This window comes from Rhea pennata, chromosome 16 (genome assembly GCF_028389875.1).
Source record: "Rhea pennata isolate bPtePen1 chromosome 16, bPtePen1.pri, whole genome shotgun sequence".
Taxonomy (NCBI): Eukaryota; Metazoa; Chordata; class Aves; order Rheiformes; family Rheidae; genus Rhea; species Rhea pennata.
In genome coordinates this window covers 4,680,769-4,698,486 of record NC_084678.1, presented here as the reverse complement: position 1 = coordinate 4,698,486, position 17,718 = coordinate 4,680,769, and the positions used below count along the sequence as shown (strand labels likewise).

The window sequence follows — 17,718 nt, the reverse complement described above, 5'->3', positions numbered from 1 at the left end:
TGTGCACAGACATTCTGTTCTTTGCAAAAGTTAACACTCATTTCACATCAGTGACCTTCTGAATGAAGTTAAAAAATCCTGTGGGCATAGACAGAAGGCTATCACTCACCTTCCTCAAGAGCTATTTCTTAATTATTCATTCACGCTAACTCCATGGTGCCACTCACCACAGAGAGGAAGGTGACACAGGAAAACATTTGATCCATTACACTAACACAAAACTTCACTCCGTTCAGTGGAGTCCAAGCAGAATTTAGCCATCTGGTACCCAAATATACATCATGCCTATGACATTCACCTGCTAAATGGGTAGTTCATGAAGCAACACTAATGATCTCTTCTCTGTTCTTGCTTTCAGCAAGTAGCTCAAAGAGCCCTCCAGCCACTAGAACCAGCAAACATACCCTGTTAGAAAAGGGAAAAGTCCCCAGCCCTCATCTCTGCCACAACAGAGAAGAAAAATTCTGCCACAGATTTTCAGTGAGGTACTGCAAAGCACTGAAGGAAGTGAGGAGCTACACGCGCTCACCAGTTCTTGAGCTGTGTTCACTTCATCGGACCACACAGCTCAGACATGAAAGTAACCTGGCACCCATTTGTGCCTTAACTTTGTCAACTACTATCTCAAAATATCCACCATCAACAGGACTAAGTACAGATTCTTTCTCCAAGTTCACGTAAGGAAAGACTACGCAGCAAATGCTGACTGCTTCTTTGAAGGATAAACCTGACCTCTCAGTGTTGCAGCTCCCATTAGGGCTTCATACACAGCAGTAGTTTAATTAGTATCTATTTGATGCTAACTTACCACAGTCTTCTGAAGCAACATAGAACAGTTCAAATCTTTTAGCTCAACTGTAACCAGAGGAAGTACAAACACATTATGCATGCCAGTGGACTTCAGAGCCAGTGTTTAACATTAGTTGTCTTCTACTGAAAAATGTCACAGAAAGAAACACACAAAAACCATAAAACTACTTAGTGACATTTTCCATGAGGTTAACAGTAAATCTAACACTGAGGAACGCTGCTGCAGAAAGGCACATGGCATAACAGCTTGGTATTCAGAGTGGGATCATATTTAATACAATTAAAGTAATTACTCCAATCTAGTCAGCCCTAGCTAGGTCTCCATTGGAGTTAATTAGTAAATGCTGGTAAAACGCTTTGAACATGAAAATGTTAAATACTTTCATTATGAACATTATTCTTGCAACTGCGGCAAGGGCAGACAGGTCCACAGTGCTTGGAGCGCTGCAATGTTGTAACATGAAGAAGAGGGGGGAGGAAGAGCCACTATTTCTGGCTGGCTGGTTTTAACATTTTAACTCAAAACCTTTGCTTGTTGTGCTAACCAAATATTTGCCTCTAAAAATAAAGAAATACGCAGGCCTTTGTACTTGCCACCAAGAAAATATCTTCTGTAATCCAACACAACCTAAACGACAACGTCCATCTCACATTATCTAATGCCGACACGTTATGAAAAATTCAGAAGGGAATGAAAGCTGCATGATGTAAATAAAAGAGCAGCAGGAAAAGACCTCTTTGCTGTGGCTTGAATTTCTACAACGGAATTACAGTCTTCTGCCCTGCCAACACTGCACTGCACTATCATGCAGTGTTGAATTCCTATTTGGTAATACAGTTTTGGACAAATACCCAAAGACAAGAAGAAAAAGTAATGATTGAAGGCACGGGGTAGTGGGAAGGGAACGAGACATTATGAATCAAGAAAGGCAACAGAATCACAGAACGCTTGAGGTTGGAAAGGACCTCTGCAGATCATCTAGACCAACCCCCCTACTCAGGCAGGGTCACCCATAGCACACTGCCCAGGATTGCGCACAGACGGCTTTTGAGTATCTCCAAGGAAGGAGACTCCATAACCTCTCAGGGCAACCTGTTCCAGTGCTCTGTTATCCTTACAGACTTATCCTTATCTCTAACAGCTATGTAGAAGAGATTATAAAGAGGGCAGTCATTGATTACTCTCTCTAGTAAAAGATGGAGCAAAATGTAATGAGATGAAATTATGGAAGGGAAAATGGGGACTGAGAAACTTTGTAACTCAAATGGTTACTGAAAAAGTAGTCGAGAGGTTGGAAAACACTCATCACTGAGGCTATTCAGGCTCAAATAAACACCTTCCTGTTAATATTCTGTTGTGATCTCTCCTACTATTACGCAAAGAGATGCAACGCGAGTCTCAAAGTCAGTAGACTGGTTACTCACCTTTCATCTCTTTCTGATTTTTGAAATATTTATTCAAAACAACAAACACTTTGGTTATTAATCCCCCAATTGACATTGTTTCCAGCCCTGAGGAATAAATCACAGAATTCATAGGAAACAGTTTATTTGCTAGAAATGGTGTAAAACAAATTGTCTATAAACTAGCTTCATTGCTAATAGAGCATTTTAATTGCTCTGTTCAGGGCTTTTTAATTCAAAAAAATCAAGAACAGAAAGTTGTCCCTAGGCAGAGACCTTTGCAGCAGTGTTTTAGTAGACAATTCCACAGCACTACAGACTCAGGCTCTCATTCATGGTACTGACCTCCTTTGAAGAACACTTTGAGATCTAACGATGAAAAGTACTGTAAGAAGTGCTAGATATTATCATTAGTATTCAGGAGGACAGAATTCTGTGGCTTGGTTTAATTCAAAGGGGCCTGCTGGTGCTTATGAAAGCCGACACATTTAGAGAAGAAAATAGCTTTAACGGAAATGTTAATGTAGGCTGACCAGGGTGGGGGGAGGCCCTGCTCTTTGCCAACAGCTCCCAGCAGGTCGCGCTGCAGACTTATTTACTATCAAACCAATCTAATGCCCATTCACCTACTTTTTTACCATTTCCACACTCAGGGTTCCACAACACAGTATTTCGTTGTATTCCCTGCTTGAAAAATAAGGTTCTGTCTAAAAAACATGTGCATTACTGCTCACCTCCTCAGAACCCTATGCAGCCTTGCCCTCTCATCACTCCTCTCCACGCTGAAGTTTTCCCGGCTAAGGCTGGCCACCAGAAGACAGCTAACTCACCAGCATCTCTTTGTTACCGCCTCTTATACCCTGCAGCTCTGCGGATGTACACCCTGCTGCTTTTAGCTGCTGCGGAGAAACTAAACAGGATGGAAATTGAAACTAGAGTACTGGACCAATGGGTGATAGAAAGATATCTGTGCTTATAGCAGCAGAACGTGCTGTTTACCAGTTTATCCAACTGGCCTTACCACTAAATGAGTTTTAAGTAAATATCTTTTATTCCTACAAAACGAATTTTCAATGAGTAACCAATACAAATAAAATGCATTAAAATTCTGTTCAGCAATATAGATTCTCAATAATAGGTCTGGAGTCTCTGCTAGCTTGAGGCAGTCTAATTGATCACGATAATTTACTTCAAGGTTAGTGCAATGTGGACAGTTCTTGAAAGCATGCTTGCTACTGGAGCCATCTGTACGTACTGGCTGCAGTCAATCTTCTCTCCTCTCTTTACCTACCAATTTTGCCTTTTGCTCTACATGAACAGTCCTGCTAATGAGAGGAATTGAGTCATTTTCCCTCATACTCTTTAAAGTCTCTTTAGGTAATATTTCTTTATCAGTATATTCCAGGTGGTTGGCAGCTTCACCTGTTGCATCTTTCAAAGTACACAAAGAAAATTTTCCATATTTCTTACTGTAGGCCCAATGTTATTAGATTCACAGCTCCTCTGAGATCACTATGAATTTAATTACTAGTGCTACAGGATGAAATGAAAGTACTAAGAGGAAGGCCACATACCTCACTGCATTTTCTTTGGTTAGTAGGAGTATTTCCGAAAGCCTTGCGAAAAAATACATTGTACCATTTTTGTCGTTGGGAGGTTTTTTTGTTTTGTTTGTTTTTTAAACCATGTCATTCTAGCTAGACTATTGTTCACATGTCATTTTTCCATGGTTCCAGTGAGCTTAGGGCAATAATATACTCTCATACGGTCCCCAGCTGTCTGAAGATAGGCTTACATTAACATTTGGAGTTGACATGAACTCCTCCAGACCAAGCCACGCAAGTCCTTCCATTTATTTCTTGCCTTCCAATTTGCCTCAGTCTTGCATGTGCTTGCTCCTTCACATCATTCTGGGATCAGTTAATTCAAATATCTGTCTTATCTCTCTAGCTAGGTATACTAGTAAAAGGGAGCGTGACACAGAAGGGAGGGCACTATGGTACTGTGGGAACAAAAATGCCCTCATTAAGAAGGCAACACATCTGGAATGAATACAGCTGACAACAAAAAATGGTAGTTAATAATTTTCACAATTAGCGTCCTATAGGACAGCAGGGCCAGACTGAGTGATACTAGGTTTTTACACACTTTGAAAGATCTTGGTCTGAACAGTTTCCAATCAAAGCTGTAACAGAAAAGCTTAACTGACCATTGCTGATGGAGAAACTGCAGTGAGCATGGTGCCTTACATGCTAGCTTTCTATTGACAACTTTAATATACAGGCACAAAGAGTGGGCTCATCACCAATAGCAACAACAGGCAGATGCTACTCCATCAGATACACACAGTGTCCTTAACAGGCACTGTGCAATTTCACACCTCTTACCACAAGAATTACATGTGTAAAAATACCTGTCGAGCATTACACATGTTAATTCTGCAACTTAGCTCATGCTCATCAGAGTGCAATGCACTAACTGGAAACAAATCCATCTTCCTTAGAACTGAACTCAAAATCTTAAGTAGTTGGTCAGTTCTGCTTGTCAGTACACAAATAGCTTTACCGGAGCTTGCTCTCTTATTTTAGGTGGTAAATATAGCAGGTAAACTATGATTTTTAGAAAATCTTAGTGTGCTTTCTAAAAAAACAAGTCCTTTTTCAATCTGAGCAGAGCACTCCACAGCAATTTAGAAAGGAAAAAAAAATTTATTCCCACATATATAACAGCATAGTGTTAATTTCCTACAAGAAACAAAACTTCCAGAAAAAAAAAAATCATTACTGGGAGTTCTCTAGAGAATATTTCAAACACCTTGTGAAAGACTATATCATTGCATGCTCTCAATATATGTTAGCAACTTAGATATTCTGGTAACTCCCTCCGCGGGAAATATTTCTCTTACATATGGAAACATCAGGATCTGAAATCCCAGTACAATAAAACATAGGTTACTGAAGTTATTCTTCTGAAATTTTCTTGTCTTTCTCAGAATTAGAACTTAAAGCAGTCAATTAAGAGCTGAATGCAAACTAGAGGGTTCCTGGAGGTCTCAAAGCTTTATTTTTTCTGACCTCCTGACAAATTGCCTCTGCAGATAAGAGCTCTGTGACCCTCATCCTGAAACATGCCAAGGCTGGTCAAACCTTGGAGCATTTTATTTAAAGCAATCATTTTCTCTCTCTTGAATGTGGAAATAAAATAGAAGTAAAGGATAAAGTGATTTAGTAAAGACATCAAGTGACAGATATTGTAAAGAGCCATCTCACATTTATGAATTCTATTGTCAGATTATTTTGAACATAAAAATCAGTTTCATAGCACTGAATAAAACACTACCTCATATGAGCTGATAGCTGATTTTCACAAATGATAATATTGTTAAGAATTCTGCCCATCATTGAGGTGTCCTACTTACCAGTTGGAACAGCAGGATCCATTGTTGGCTTTTCCCAGGTATTGATTTGCTCCCAGGTAAATCCATTGGTCCCCAAAGCCACACTATAACCGCAGTTACTGTAGTGCTCATCAAACGAACAACCACCTAAAGACAAGAAAAATGAACACATTCTTCTATTAATTATTTTTGTCCCACTATGTTAGTTCACTTACATCAGTATTTTGGATCCAAGTTTCCAAGAAGAAAAAAGTAATAAAAATTTCCAGCATATTAGGCTTTAGGCAGCAGGGAGGAATTGCCTTGAAGCTATCTGAAAAATATTTTTTGACTTTTTTGCCATTTAAATCCTTTGGAAGCCTTTGTTTTCTTCCCTACACACTGCTGTTCCTTAGAGCAGTTAGCTTAATTCAACCTATTGCCTTAAACTTTTACAGTACAGTTGCACACAACGAGCACATACAAGAATATTTCAGTTTAGGTCTCAATAACTGGTACCTAGGTACAGAAACCTTCAAATCAGATATTCAAGGAGGAGGAGGAAGTAACCTATATGGTGAACAGGCAATCACACTTCTACTGTTCTTACAGCAAATTCCTCACTTCTTTTCACTTTTAAACCTTGAATTATTCAAGGCTAGGTTACAACTACCGTAAAGTCCAATTTTCCTTTCAGTCATCTTCTACAGATAACAACATGAAGCTTCATGTGGCAATGACTCGTCCTCAAGGTCTACAGTACTCTGGAAGCACTTTTGGAAGCCTTCCGCTTATGAGAGAATAACAAGGGGGTGGCAATTCCACACATCCCAAGCTGCTAAGTGATCTTCCCTACTGCAATTCCTGCCATATTTGGAAGTGTTTAAGCATCATAAATAATCTGGCAGCTGTCCAAGCATTTGTGAATCGAAAGAAACCCACAAACAACGGAAAGAAATTCTGTATTACAGCACAGATTTTAGAAACCTGTGTCACATGGACGGATCAGGCAACTTGGGATTAGTCTTAGGGAGAACAATCAATCCTATGCTGGTGCCCACTACATTGCCTCTGGCACATTCCTCTTCAGCTCTGCTCAAGGTGGGCTGCCAAACCCACAGAAAAGGCAGCCTAGGTCCTTGAGCCCAGACCCTAACCACGCCAACAGCAGCTCTGCACTGCTGCAGTATTCTCTCTCAGAAAAGCAACGATAACTTTTCTGCGTTGATATTAGTCCTCCAAAGTCAACTGGACACATCTAACACTTCTGGAGTTGAAAGGACTCAGCAGCGCTCAAGGCTACACTAACTTGTTCTGCCAGCCAAACTGCCAATTGCTCTTGACACTAATCAGAGAATTAGATGCACAGAGATGTCCGTGACTCTTCACTCCTTCCCACAGGCTGTGCTCTCTGAACATCCACAACAAACAGCTGGAACACAAGTGACCTGTGGCTCCTCTGCAATAAGCGTCACCCAACACAGCGACAGTTAGGCCTTCTTCAGTGTTCACTTCTACTTTTTGATTCTCTAGCTCCCAAGAAAGCCCAAACCTGTCTCAGCCCCATGGAATGCTTAATAAATAACAAGCCCAAATACACGTCCAATCATTATCTTCATCAAGCCCTTATTCAAGTGAAGGACTTTATGTGCACTCTAACTGCAACTAGTTCTCCAGTAAGATCTACAAAACTTAACACAAGCAACTTATTTCTTAAACTTAATCAAGTATTTACTAGAGGGATTTGTAGGATAAAGTACCTGACACCCAAAAATACTAAGTTGCTGAAGAGAAGTTTAATTGAAGCTTGTCCTAAAATATTAATAGCAATTCACTTTTGATATATAATTGATAGACTCTATATATTTTATAGATCTGACTATAGCAGCTTTTATGACTTCTACAACTTTGGCTGTCTCTGTCTCAGCAGAGTTCCCTCCAAGTATTTCTGAAGCTTCAATACTTCTAAAAAATTTTGATCTTTTCCCTTATATTTGTGCTCATTAAACTTCCGTGGCTGCTGAAATAAGCAGGACTACACATTAGCCATTTCCCTAATTGTTTTACAACATTTAGGTAAAAAAGAGATTGTAAACAAACACTGGGATCAAGCCAGACAAACTTACAAAAGCCTTGTGCACGCAGAGAAAAGGGGTTCTGCTATGAAGTCTCCAAAGACAAACAAGAGAAGGTAACAAAACATGGGGTTCAGTCCTTACTTAAGAGAGAATGATTGCTGCTATCTTGCCATCATCAGGTAGCAGGTTATTTCACCCCTGAGAAAGTAGATAAAATAGGAGAAGAAGCTGAGAAGGGAATACAGCAAAAGCTTCTTGAGGTTTTCCCACAAAGATGCGATATCTGAGGAAGCTTGGAAGTGCCATATCTGAAAGTCAAAGTTGACCTTGTAGTAAGATACTTGGATTGGCTAAGAAAGGTAAGGATAAACTGTGAAGAGCCTTGAAAGTAGCAGAAAGATCCCTGCATTTCTAAAAAGTTAGTGGAGGAATCCACAAATCCTCAGTGACAAGGCAATAAACTAGAAAGATTAACTTACCAGAAGCAACAAAATTGGAAATTGGAAAGGTGAATTTGCAGGGAACTATGATGGGGAGAAAAAGCTCAAGCCAAATTTAAAGGCATAGGCATGCACATTGGCTGCACAACGAGCACAGAAAGGTTGGATCTTGGATCTCAAAATAAAAAAAGCCTCTGGCTATGTCTGGCCACCATATGGGTCAGAAGAGAGCAAAATTAAAAGTAAAGACTCCTGATGCAAGCCATACTCACTGTGAGCGGAAAGCCTACAACCTTTCTCTTAGCGCAGTCTAATACTGAACACACTACATCGTGTAGTAAGAAAGGAACTTCAGAAAGCACAAGGAATCAATCCCGTCAGCAGGAATATTGCAGGATTTGGGGCAATAGCATTCTTTGTTTGTGTCAGCAGGTGGTTTCAGGTCCCAGCTTTTTTGCAGAAAGAGAGAGACAAGACATTACAGTTGCAATCGCAGGTCACTGAGCCATATTCAGAAACATGGCCTTAAAAAATCCCATGCCAACTTCAGCTCAGGAATTCAGGGTCTCCCGTGCTTTTCAAAAATGCAAATGCCTATTCCTAACTGGAAATGCAGCCTCTGAGTCAAGTCATACCTATTTCCCGTACTGTTTCCTAAAATAGAAATCCAGCAGGCTAAGCCACACTCAGTTGCGCCATCACACCACCTCTGCTATCAGGTCATGTCTTGGTGACAGCTCTGCCACCGTGTCACTTCCAACCAAACAGGGCTCGCTTTGCCCTGCAGCAGGGCAGCTCGCCAGGGCCAGCAGCACACATGACTGGGAAATGCGCAGGGACCAGCTCTGATAAAGGCATCTGAGACAGACCACTCTGAAGACCACCAAACTCTAAAAGCTCCAGCCTGCATTTAAGGAAAATAACCTGAAGGTATGAGAGGGAAGAATCTGGCAGAGGGAGAACCAACCATAATGCTTTCTCTGCAGAGTTTTGTAGCCCCAGTAGATTAAAGTGCTCTTTTGTTCAAGTGGATGCTCAGAAAAGTAAGCGCATAAGTAAGGCAGCAAGGGAACACAGGATACGGGTACGTTTGATGTCTAATTAAGAGCAGTGTCACTTCCCTTGCGCAGATATTCACAGTGCTAACACGATGACGGCGCGTGATCCACTCTGCGCCACACAATTATCTAGCAGCAAGATCCTTGGACATTCAGTTTGTCTCCACTAATGAATTTCAGGTTAATCTGCAAAGGCATTAATAGATTTTAACATTCATTTAAGTGGGAATAGTAAGTCCGAAACAGGAAGGCAGGCTAAAACCAGCAGACATTATTTTCACTGTCAGCGCAAGCTTATTACTTGGAATCTCTTAAGACAACATGTCACCTGTGTGGATATCTAAACGTGAGCTACATCTAAATATGCTGGAATAAAGGGTGGAGCGGGAGGAAAGGGTAAGGTCCCTCTTAATGCATAATCATCCATCACCAAACCGTAACTGCTTGGCAGCAGAACAGGGCTATTCATTAGTAAACAGAAAAAAAAATCACAAATCTAGAGAAAAAGATACTATATGATGAATTGAAGATACCTGGTTTGCATGTTACAGTTTTAGCCACAAAGGAGTCACAAAGGAGCTTTGAGAAAAACATTCAACATAACTGAAACGGAATTCTCTGTCTTCATTAGTCGTTAACAAGGGTGAGGACCTTAGGAAGCAAAGGCGAACCTTGGAAATCTATCAATCAGCTAAAAACTAGTAGTGTAAAAATGGAGTTGCTAAAATGGGGCAAAAAGAAATGACGATGACTTTGATGGTGTCAGATAATGCATGTGGTGTTGAGCCTTCCTTTTCACAAAGTGAAACTCAAACAAGAAAAAAAAAAAATCCTTCCCTGCCTGGAAAGGGTCATTCCAAAGCAAATACAGGCTCAATGCAGGAAGGATAAAACATCCCTTGTTTTACACTGCAGGCTCATAACAATGCCACCGCTCATCTGAGTGATGCTAATTAATCTTGAACAGACCTATCATCAGTTACTGAGTCTTGCCCCCGGATTAAATGTAAACCAGCCTTGCAGAAATTGAATGCCTCCTTTGAATATATAATTGAATTTGCAGAAGTGTGTGCCAGGGGGGTGTTTAAATAAGTGCACAAATATGATAAAAAGGACTTCGTGCCATTATATCTAATTCAGTAAGCAAAAATAATGGCAGGGCATGTTCCAATTAGCGTTTGATTTATTTATTTTAACAAATCCAATTAGTAGAATGTTTTATAAAGTCATCCAATGTCAAACTCTCATGGACTTGCTACATAAAAACAATACTTCTAAAAAGGAATAAAGAAACATACTGATGTGAGAAAGCTCATTCTTCATCCTGTGTTTTTTAGTACCCACAGAAAACACAGCATCAGACATAATTCGATCAAACATCTTCAATATCCCCAAGATGAAGGAGATGGAGAAGAGAGCAAGAACCTCAACAATCTCATTCCTCCCACTCCAGGTTTCTCTTCTGCAAGAAGCAAATAGTTACACGCACAGTTTTGTTTTTTCAAGTGGAGATTACAAAAGCACATATAATTCCAACATTTTTTTCCTGGAACATCACTTTTGAAATTCTCTTGCAAGAGCTGACATTTAGTCCTTTAGCTTAGACTTTTTTAGCCTCACAAAACATGAAGAGAGCAGAAGAAACAAACATTATAATAAAGAGGTTGGGCTTACCAACTGTAAAACCTCCAGAAGTCAGACCGCCACTCTCTCTGATCCTTTTTTTTTTTTTTTTTTTTTTTTTTAATGACGCTCATGTTTACAGAGCAACTTCTATTGTAGGAAGTAGTTATTGTACAGAAATTTCTAACTCATTTTTCAGACTCTAAACTCCAGACAGCATTAGAAACCTTACTGTATACTGTTATGGAGGTGGAAGAGAGAATAAAAATGTAAAGTTTGTGCTAAGTAGCTTTGTTTAAGATGGTATAAATCTTTTTAAGTGATACTGAGGTTTCCACTCCCAGGAAGAGTAAAGCTTTGCGTGCCTTCTACTCCATCCAGAAATACCAGCTGACATCAGAAACATAGATACAAGCAGCCCAAAATGCTAAGTTTAACCAAAAAGCAGATTGCACGGACAAAACCTATTTCTAACTACTACTGTCCAGCAAACTCAGCTCTCAGATATCATACTGAAGAGACAGACAAGTACGAAGGGACTGGAAGAGGGCACTTGTCACTTAGGATGTCATTAGTTTTAAGTGTAACACATTGGAAGCAGTATGTTTTGTGGAGCCTTTGCTGTCTGCACAGTACAGGCTAGGAAGTTTCAGAAAGGTCAGCAGTAACTGGGCATTTCATTTCTCAGGAAATCATCTTTTTGCCATCATCTTGTTACCAGTCTGCTGTTATAACTGAGCAAATTCAACTGATACTTTAGCATCTTATTAATCTATTCATTTCATATTCCCATATTTCCCAGGGAAAAAAAGTGTCTGCAAAAGAACAGAGATCATTATTGAGACAAAGAGCAGCACATGTGCCGCCGCATATTAAAACTCAGACTCCATGAGGACGAGAAAGATGTTATAACTACCCAAATGGCAGAAAAATCTTTGATCAAGTTTTGTGCCTCATTAGTCACCAGAAGATCTACACTGGAGAGAAACCAAGGAACGGATGCCCTAGTGTATAATAAGGTATGAACTCCAGCTTAAGCATTTGTAGTATCTTTTCTCTTACGTGAATTCTTTAAGAATTGAATTCAGAACTAGCATAAATTCAGCTAAGTCACTCAACCATGAAATACAAATCCACTAAAAATCAGGCTTTCCACTTCCAGTGCTCACAGGAGCACTTCTCTCAAGGTATCCCGATGATTCGGGTTTTAGAAGCAAGCATCAATGATTACTCTGTGCCTCCAACACATTCCTGTATGTGATTTAGGTTCTGCTGCAAGTACGACGACTTTTGCTGATTTTCTGCTGCAAATATTAGTACTTAACTTGCAGTCCAAGGATGATGCATCTGCCACATGGAGGTTCCGTTTGCTTTTCTTTCTATATTATTTTTAAACTTAGTATTATTAGATTTGGATACAAGGTTTTATCTACTCTGAAGGGTGCTAGTTCTCTGAGACATTACTAACAAATACCTGGCTTAGAAAGATACATGAATTTTTTTTTTTTTCAACCTTTGAAAAAATTGAGTGTAGCCCAGAAAAGTTCTTAAACTGCAGACTGTGATGGCCCTGAAGTAGACTAAATGTTGGATATTTTGCATGAAGATGCTTTCAAGTGCTATCAACCTACTAAGGAAGACTACCGTACTAAGGATATATATTTTTGGAAGCCTTTTCCAAATTCATATTTCAATAAAATCGCTATCTTTACAAGTTTAATATTACACATCCTTTTCCACACAAACTGCGTCTAGCTTATGATCATAGTTTACGCAGACATATCTGCATGGATATAACTACTGGTTGTACTTCCCTTGCATAGGAATCTTACTATATTCAAAATATTTTTAGGACTGAATAAGTGGCCATCTATGTTCTTTCGTGATGAGCCTCACTAATAATATACCTACCTTAGTTTAATCCTGTGAAAGAAATAGATTGAATAGCATCTAGCACAGACCTATTTTGTCTTCCCAGCAGCAGCACAGGGGTTTTTTTTCAGCACTTCTTTGAAGACATTTTGGTCTTCAATGTGGAGTAGAGTCTGCCAAAATTTATCAGTTATCTAGACTCCTGTTATATAGGGGAAAAGCACTGAAGATATATTTGCTAGGTTAAACTAAGTTTAATTCTTAAATTCATTATTGCAGGTTTCTCTCTTTCCAAAAGCTTGCCCACATGCATCTCAATTTGAGTGCTAGACCAGCTCCTACGTTCATTACTAATCCTGCACTTCATAATCCATCAAGGATCAGTGGAATCACTCTGAAGTATCCTAGGAGTACAACTAACACTAAATGGCATTTGTTCAAATTTATACATCCAAAAAAGGGTGACTCATCTAACTCCACTTGCCAGAACGCATGTCCTTTATCTAATACCAAGAATATCTTTTCGCTTCTGACTGCTTAGCTGTCATTATTTCAATAGCTCCATATTAGCATTTTATTGCTCTATTAAAATGCATATATCTATACAAATCCATAATCCCACTGGATTTTTTCCAGCTATAGAACCAATTCAGTTTATACACCATGTCTTTTCACAGAGTACTAACTTTTTATACAAAGTTTAGTTTAAGACTGCTGAAACATACTTCCTGTATGTTAAGAGCTTTCTTACTTGCCTAGCCCCATGTAATGGAATTTGTAAAATTAACATAGGTTTTAGAAAACATGGGATAACATGGGATATTATTAAACTGACATTCCTCATTTGCTTAAAAAAAAAAATCTTCCACCTAATCAAATCTTTTAAATCCAGTAGTTGGATACCTTACCAGCCCTGACACAAGCTCCAAGCTCCTCCTGTACTCAGAATATGCTGAAAAGAATCACCCCCCTTTTTTTAAAAAAAAAAAAAAAATATATATATATATATATATACACACACACACACAAATTCATAGCATGCACTTGCCTTTATTCTTACAGCCTAAACATAAGATATGCCTTACTTTGTTTAAACTTCTGCTTCTTATGTTACAGGACCCTTTTTTTTTTTTTTTTTTTTTGGTTAGAATAATGCCGGTTTGTATTCCAAAATCCAGCTTAAATGATTAGCCATGTTTGCTGAAGTTGCATTTAGCTCTGCGCTTATTAAATTACAATCATCTGTGGGCAATCATTACTCCAACAAAAGGAAGTACTGTTATTTTCCCATCCTTCAAGCATCTTTAGTCTCCTGGGTCTAATTGTTCAGTATTCCTTGACAAGATTATCAAACATTACATTTACAGTGCATTTTGACCAAATTCTACATCATCTAATGCCCTGGAATCTTAATCAGTCGCTACTCTCCATTGACTTCACTTCAGCATTTTGCCATGTCACATAGAATAGCTTATCCACATTGTACAGTCACTTAAATCACATTTAACTTCTCTTAACCACTAATGCAACAACAAAACAAAGTCTGGAGATAGCTATTTATCAATTATTACATATTCCATAAATAAGCCTATCCTTTCTCTTAATAAGCTTTTATATGAACTGCAAAGCAATGTGTTTGAATTTTAAGCAAGAAGCTATCATTAGCTGATTCATATTATCTTTGACGATGAAGAGAAGAGTGTTTCAGAAGTACAATTTCAGGAATTCCTAAACAATCTAAGCATCTGCTTTAATCTTTTTCCTGTCTTTGAGCAACTGTTCCTGCAGCACTGCTGGGGCTTCTGGTTTGGAGAAGCTCTTTGTGTTTGAGGTTTTTCTCTTAAGAATTCAGCATCAGAAACCACGAAGACGGTAGCTTAAATGACAGTAGGAAGCTTGGTTTATCGCACCTCCAGTGAGTACGGCACAAAATTAAGTATCAACTTGGTTGTAATTGGACATAATTAGAACGTATTTTTTATCTCCCTCAAGGAAGAAATTAAGTGCTTTGGAGGCCGGCGTTTTCAGAAGCATTCCAATAGCTCAACTCTCTTCCCAAATGAAATCCACACACACACCATCCACTCATCCATCCACCCACAACCTAGTTAGTTCCTGTTCTGCTTCCAAAAGGAAAGCCCAGAAATTCAATTGCTTTCTTGTAGGAGGAGACTTATGTGGCAAGTTGATTCTTAGTAAACAAATCAATTTTTATTTAAATCAATTTGGAAGAATAAACCCAACTAAGGCTCCAGCATTGCACAGCTCTCCAAAGACTGATCCTCAATATTTCAGAGATGGCATTCTTAATGTGTAGCAGCTCAACTGTATACTGGTTGAGTATCAGAACTATAGCTAAAAAGATAGACATACCCATTCCTGAGCATCAGCAAATAAAACCTAATTGGCTAATACAATGGTAATAACGTGCAATGAGTGCTGGAATTGGTGTATCTTGTAAAATTTAATAATGTGGTTATTGGAAGCTATTTCCAGCTGGTGGCTGTATAAATAATTTTTATTGAGGTCTAACAAGTGTAATGGCTCCAAATTTGTACATGTCTTAGATTGAGGTTCACAAAATATGCTCTTGCTTGTTGCTGGCACCTACTGTTTCAAATTACATATAGAGTGTCATGTCTAGGATACTTAGAAACGTGCATTTTAAACTGTTTTCTGTTAAAACGTGATCTTCATTTAATGTGCAAAGAGCAAGTCGATCCCTGAAATGACAGTGGTTAATGAGCTGTTTTGTTTTCAGGTACCCTGGATCAGGCTGTCGGCAGGAGGGCAAAGGCTCAAAGATGACCTTGCAGAATTTGGTCGGATGGCTGAGGCACTAACATTCAGCTACATTCAAACTCTGATATCTGGCTGGGGTTTTTTTGAGAAGGGGGAGCATTTCTCTTATGCTTTTTCTCCCTTCATATTCCTAGGTACATCATTTGCACTGCAACATGTAAGAGGTTTTGCAAAATCATGGAAGTGGAGCAAACAGAGAGCACTAGAAGCCTTGCTCTCCTCTACAGCACATTGTAAACATGGAAATGATGGGAAAATTTGCTTACTTTTAGCTTCCAGAGTCCTCTGTGTAAGTTCCTTGCCCACAGAGCAGAACATAGCGTAAATATGTGGCAAAAATAAACAGATCTCTACCTAACAGCACATATGAATTCTTGAAAACACATACAGCACCTTTTCTGGTTAACCAGCTTTCCTTCTAAGGTATGCAAGCATATACGAAAAAGTGCCTAATTATAGCTATGAATCTTCCACTTAAAATACATGACCCACAGCACACACTTAAGAGAGTCCAAACTGCTATGCTCTAAACACTGTATTAGCTAAGGATAGCAGGTGAAAGGAGAGAAAAGTTAGGACAGCATTAATACAAATGCAGTTATTTCTTTAGAAAAATTTCATTTCATTTATTCCATTTAAAAAGAGGTCGTATCCAGTAGTTTAATGATAATGATGATGACGATAATTTGTCAAGGGCCAGTCTGCTAAATCATTATATAGTTGAGAACAAACCAAAAATGTTTCTGCTATTCTCTTTTCTTCCAGTTCCCCCACCTCAACTACACTTCTTAGTCTTTAAAAGCATTTTTTAATACAAAAAAATTAGCTTCCTGAACTCCGTCTCTTGTAGCACATCTCTCTGTTCAACATATCGCTTTGGAGTCTCCTCAGCCAGCCGCAGCCAGTGACAAATCGTGGGCGATCTAAACGTGATCATCAGCCGCGTCTCACTGAGACGGTCCCCCTTGGCCAGCACCAGCAGCTTACCTCCCCGAGGGGGGCAAACGATCACCTGCAATTAACAGGTTGCAAACTATTCCATGTTATCTGCTCAGGTTCTTGATTTTACAGAAAGTAATTTCAAACTGTAAAATGAACTCATTTTCAAAATTTTATGGTCATTATGCACTTCATTTAGAAGCAGACTGAAACCGTACAGTCAATACTGTAAAGAACTTGACTGGTAGCAAAAGCAGAACAAAATAATTCCTTGTCCAACTCCCTTGTCCAAAACCTTTTTCCTTTCTCAAGTCCATTTTGAGACTAACATTTACAATATACGATATTACTATATTACATTTACTATATTTCAAAAGTATTATTTAAGAAAGATTTACTGAATTTCCCAGGATCTGTTTTTAACTGACAACACGTCAATATTAAACTGCCCTTACGGTAGCCTGTGCAGCTGCTGTAACATCTTTGATATAACACTAAAATAAAACTCTGGAAGTTCTGTCAACAAACTTCATATTGTTATTCCTAATACCGAAATAATCTGGGCGCAGAGGTGTAATTCAAAAGCACAAAAAGCTCATTTGCTAGAAATCTACTTCTGGGAATAAGTTCTTAACAGCAACTTAAAATTTGCTTAAAGGACTTCTCTAAACAGCAAGAAGTTGAATGACACATTCTGTGTAGAGTAGACCTTGTGCATGATGTTGTTTTACCAATGTCCGCATAAAGCGCTGTCAGATGCATCTCCACTTGATTTCTACATCTGTAAATGCACTTACGAGTGTAGCTCACACACTGTTTAATGGCACAGGAAACTTCAACATTAAAATGTTGTCACTGGTAATGCATGCCAAGTGCCACAGGTGAAGGTGCAGATCTTTAATTTCTAAAGCTATGAAAAGACTTCAGAAATTATATACTCAGTTAAAGCTGAGCATAAAATTTCTAATAAACTACTCAGTTAAAGCTGAGCATAAAATTTCTAATAAACTCAGTGTTCTTTAATAACAATTTTACACAGGTCATTGTAATTTTAAAATGTCTATGCAAGAATCTGATTCATTAAATACTTCAGAAGATTGTAATCATATTAATTCAGAAATTAGATTCAGTGTCTGATCAACTGAATTAGCATTAAATATACTTATCCAATTACATCCATGTTTCAATTATATCGACACTTAGTTAACAACCACACATTGGCACTGCAGCCAGAAATACAAGACAGACCAAGAGAGCACTACTCCCCTTTAGTGTTTGCCCTAGTGTCCTTCTCTTAATCTGAGGAAACCTAGAAC

The 17,718-nt window shown here is 38.8% G+C and overlaps 1 protein-coding gene and 1 long non-coding RNA gene across 2 annotated transcripts in view; one reads left to right on the top strand and one right to left on the bottom strand.

Moving 5' to 3' along the window:
- PTPRT (protein tyrosine phosphatase receptor type T) overlaps positions 1-5,726 on the bottom strand; it is a 329,075-nt gene extending 323,349 nt beyond the window's left edge. Inside the window, 1 exon segment of the mRNA XM_062589625.1 lies at positions 5,633-5,726. Coding sequence (XP_062445609.1) covers positions 5,633-5,654 — 22 coding nt within the window. The 5' untranslated portion in view covers positions 5,655-5,726.
- Positions 5,727-8,936: 3,210 nt separating this feature from the next.
- LOC134147859 (uncharacterized) lies at positions 8,937-15,821 on the top strand. Its single transcript, XR_009960085.1, has 2 exons — positions 8,937-9,038; positions 15,423-15,821. It is a non-coding gene; the product is annotated as an uncharacterized LOC134147859 (long non-coding RNA).
- Positions 15,822-17,718: the final 1,897 nt, after the last annotated feature.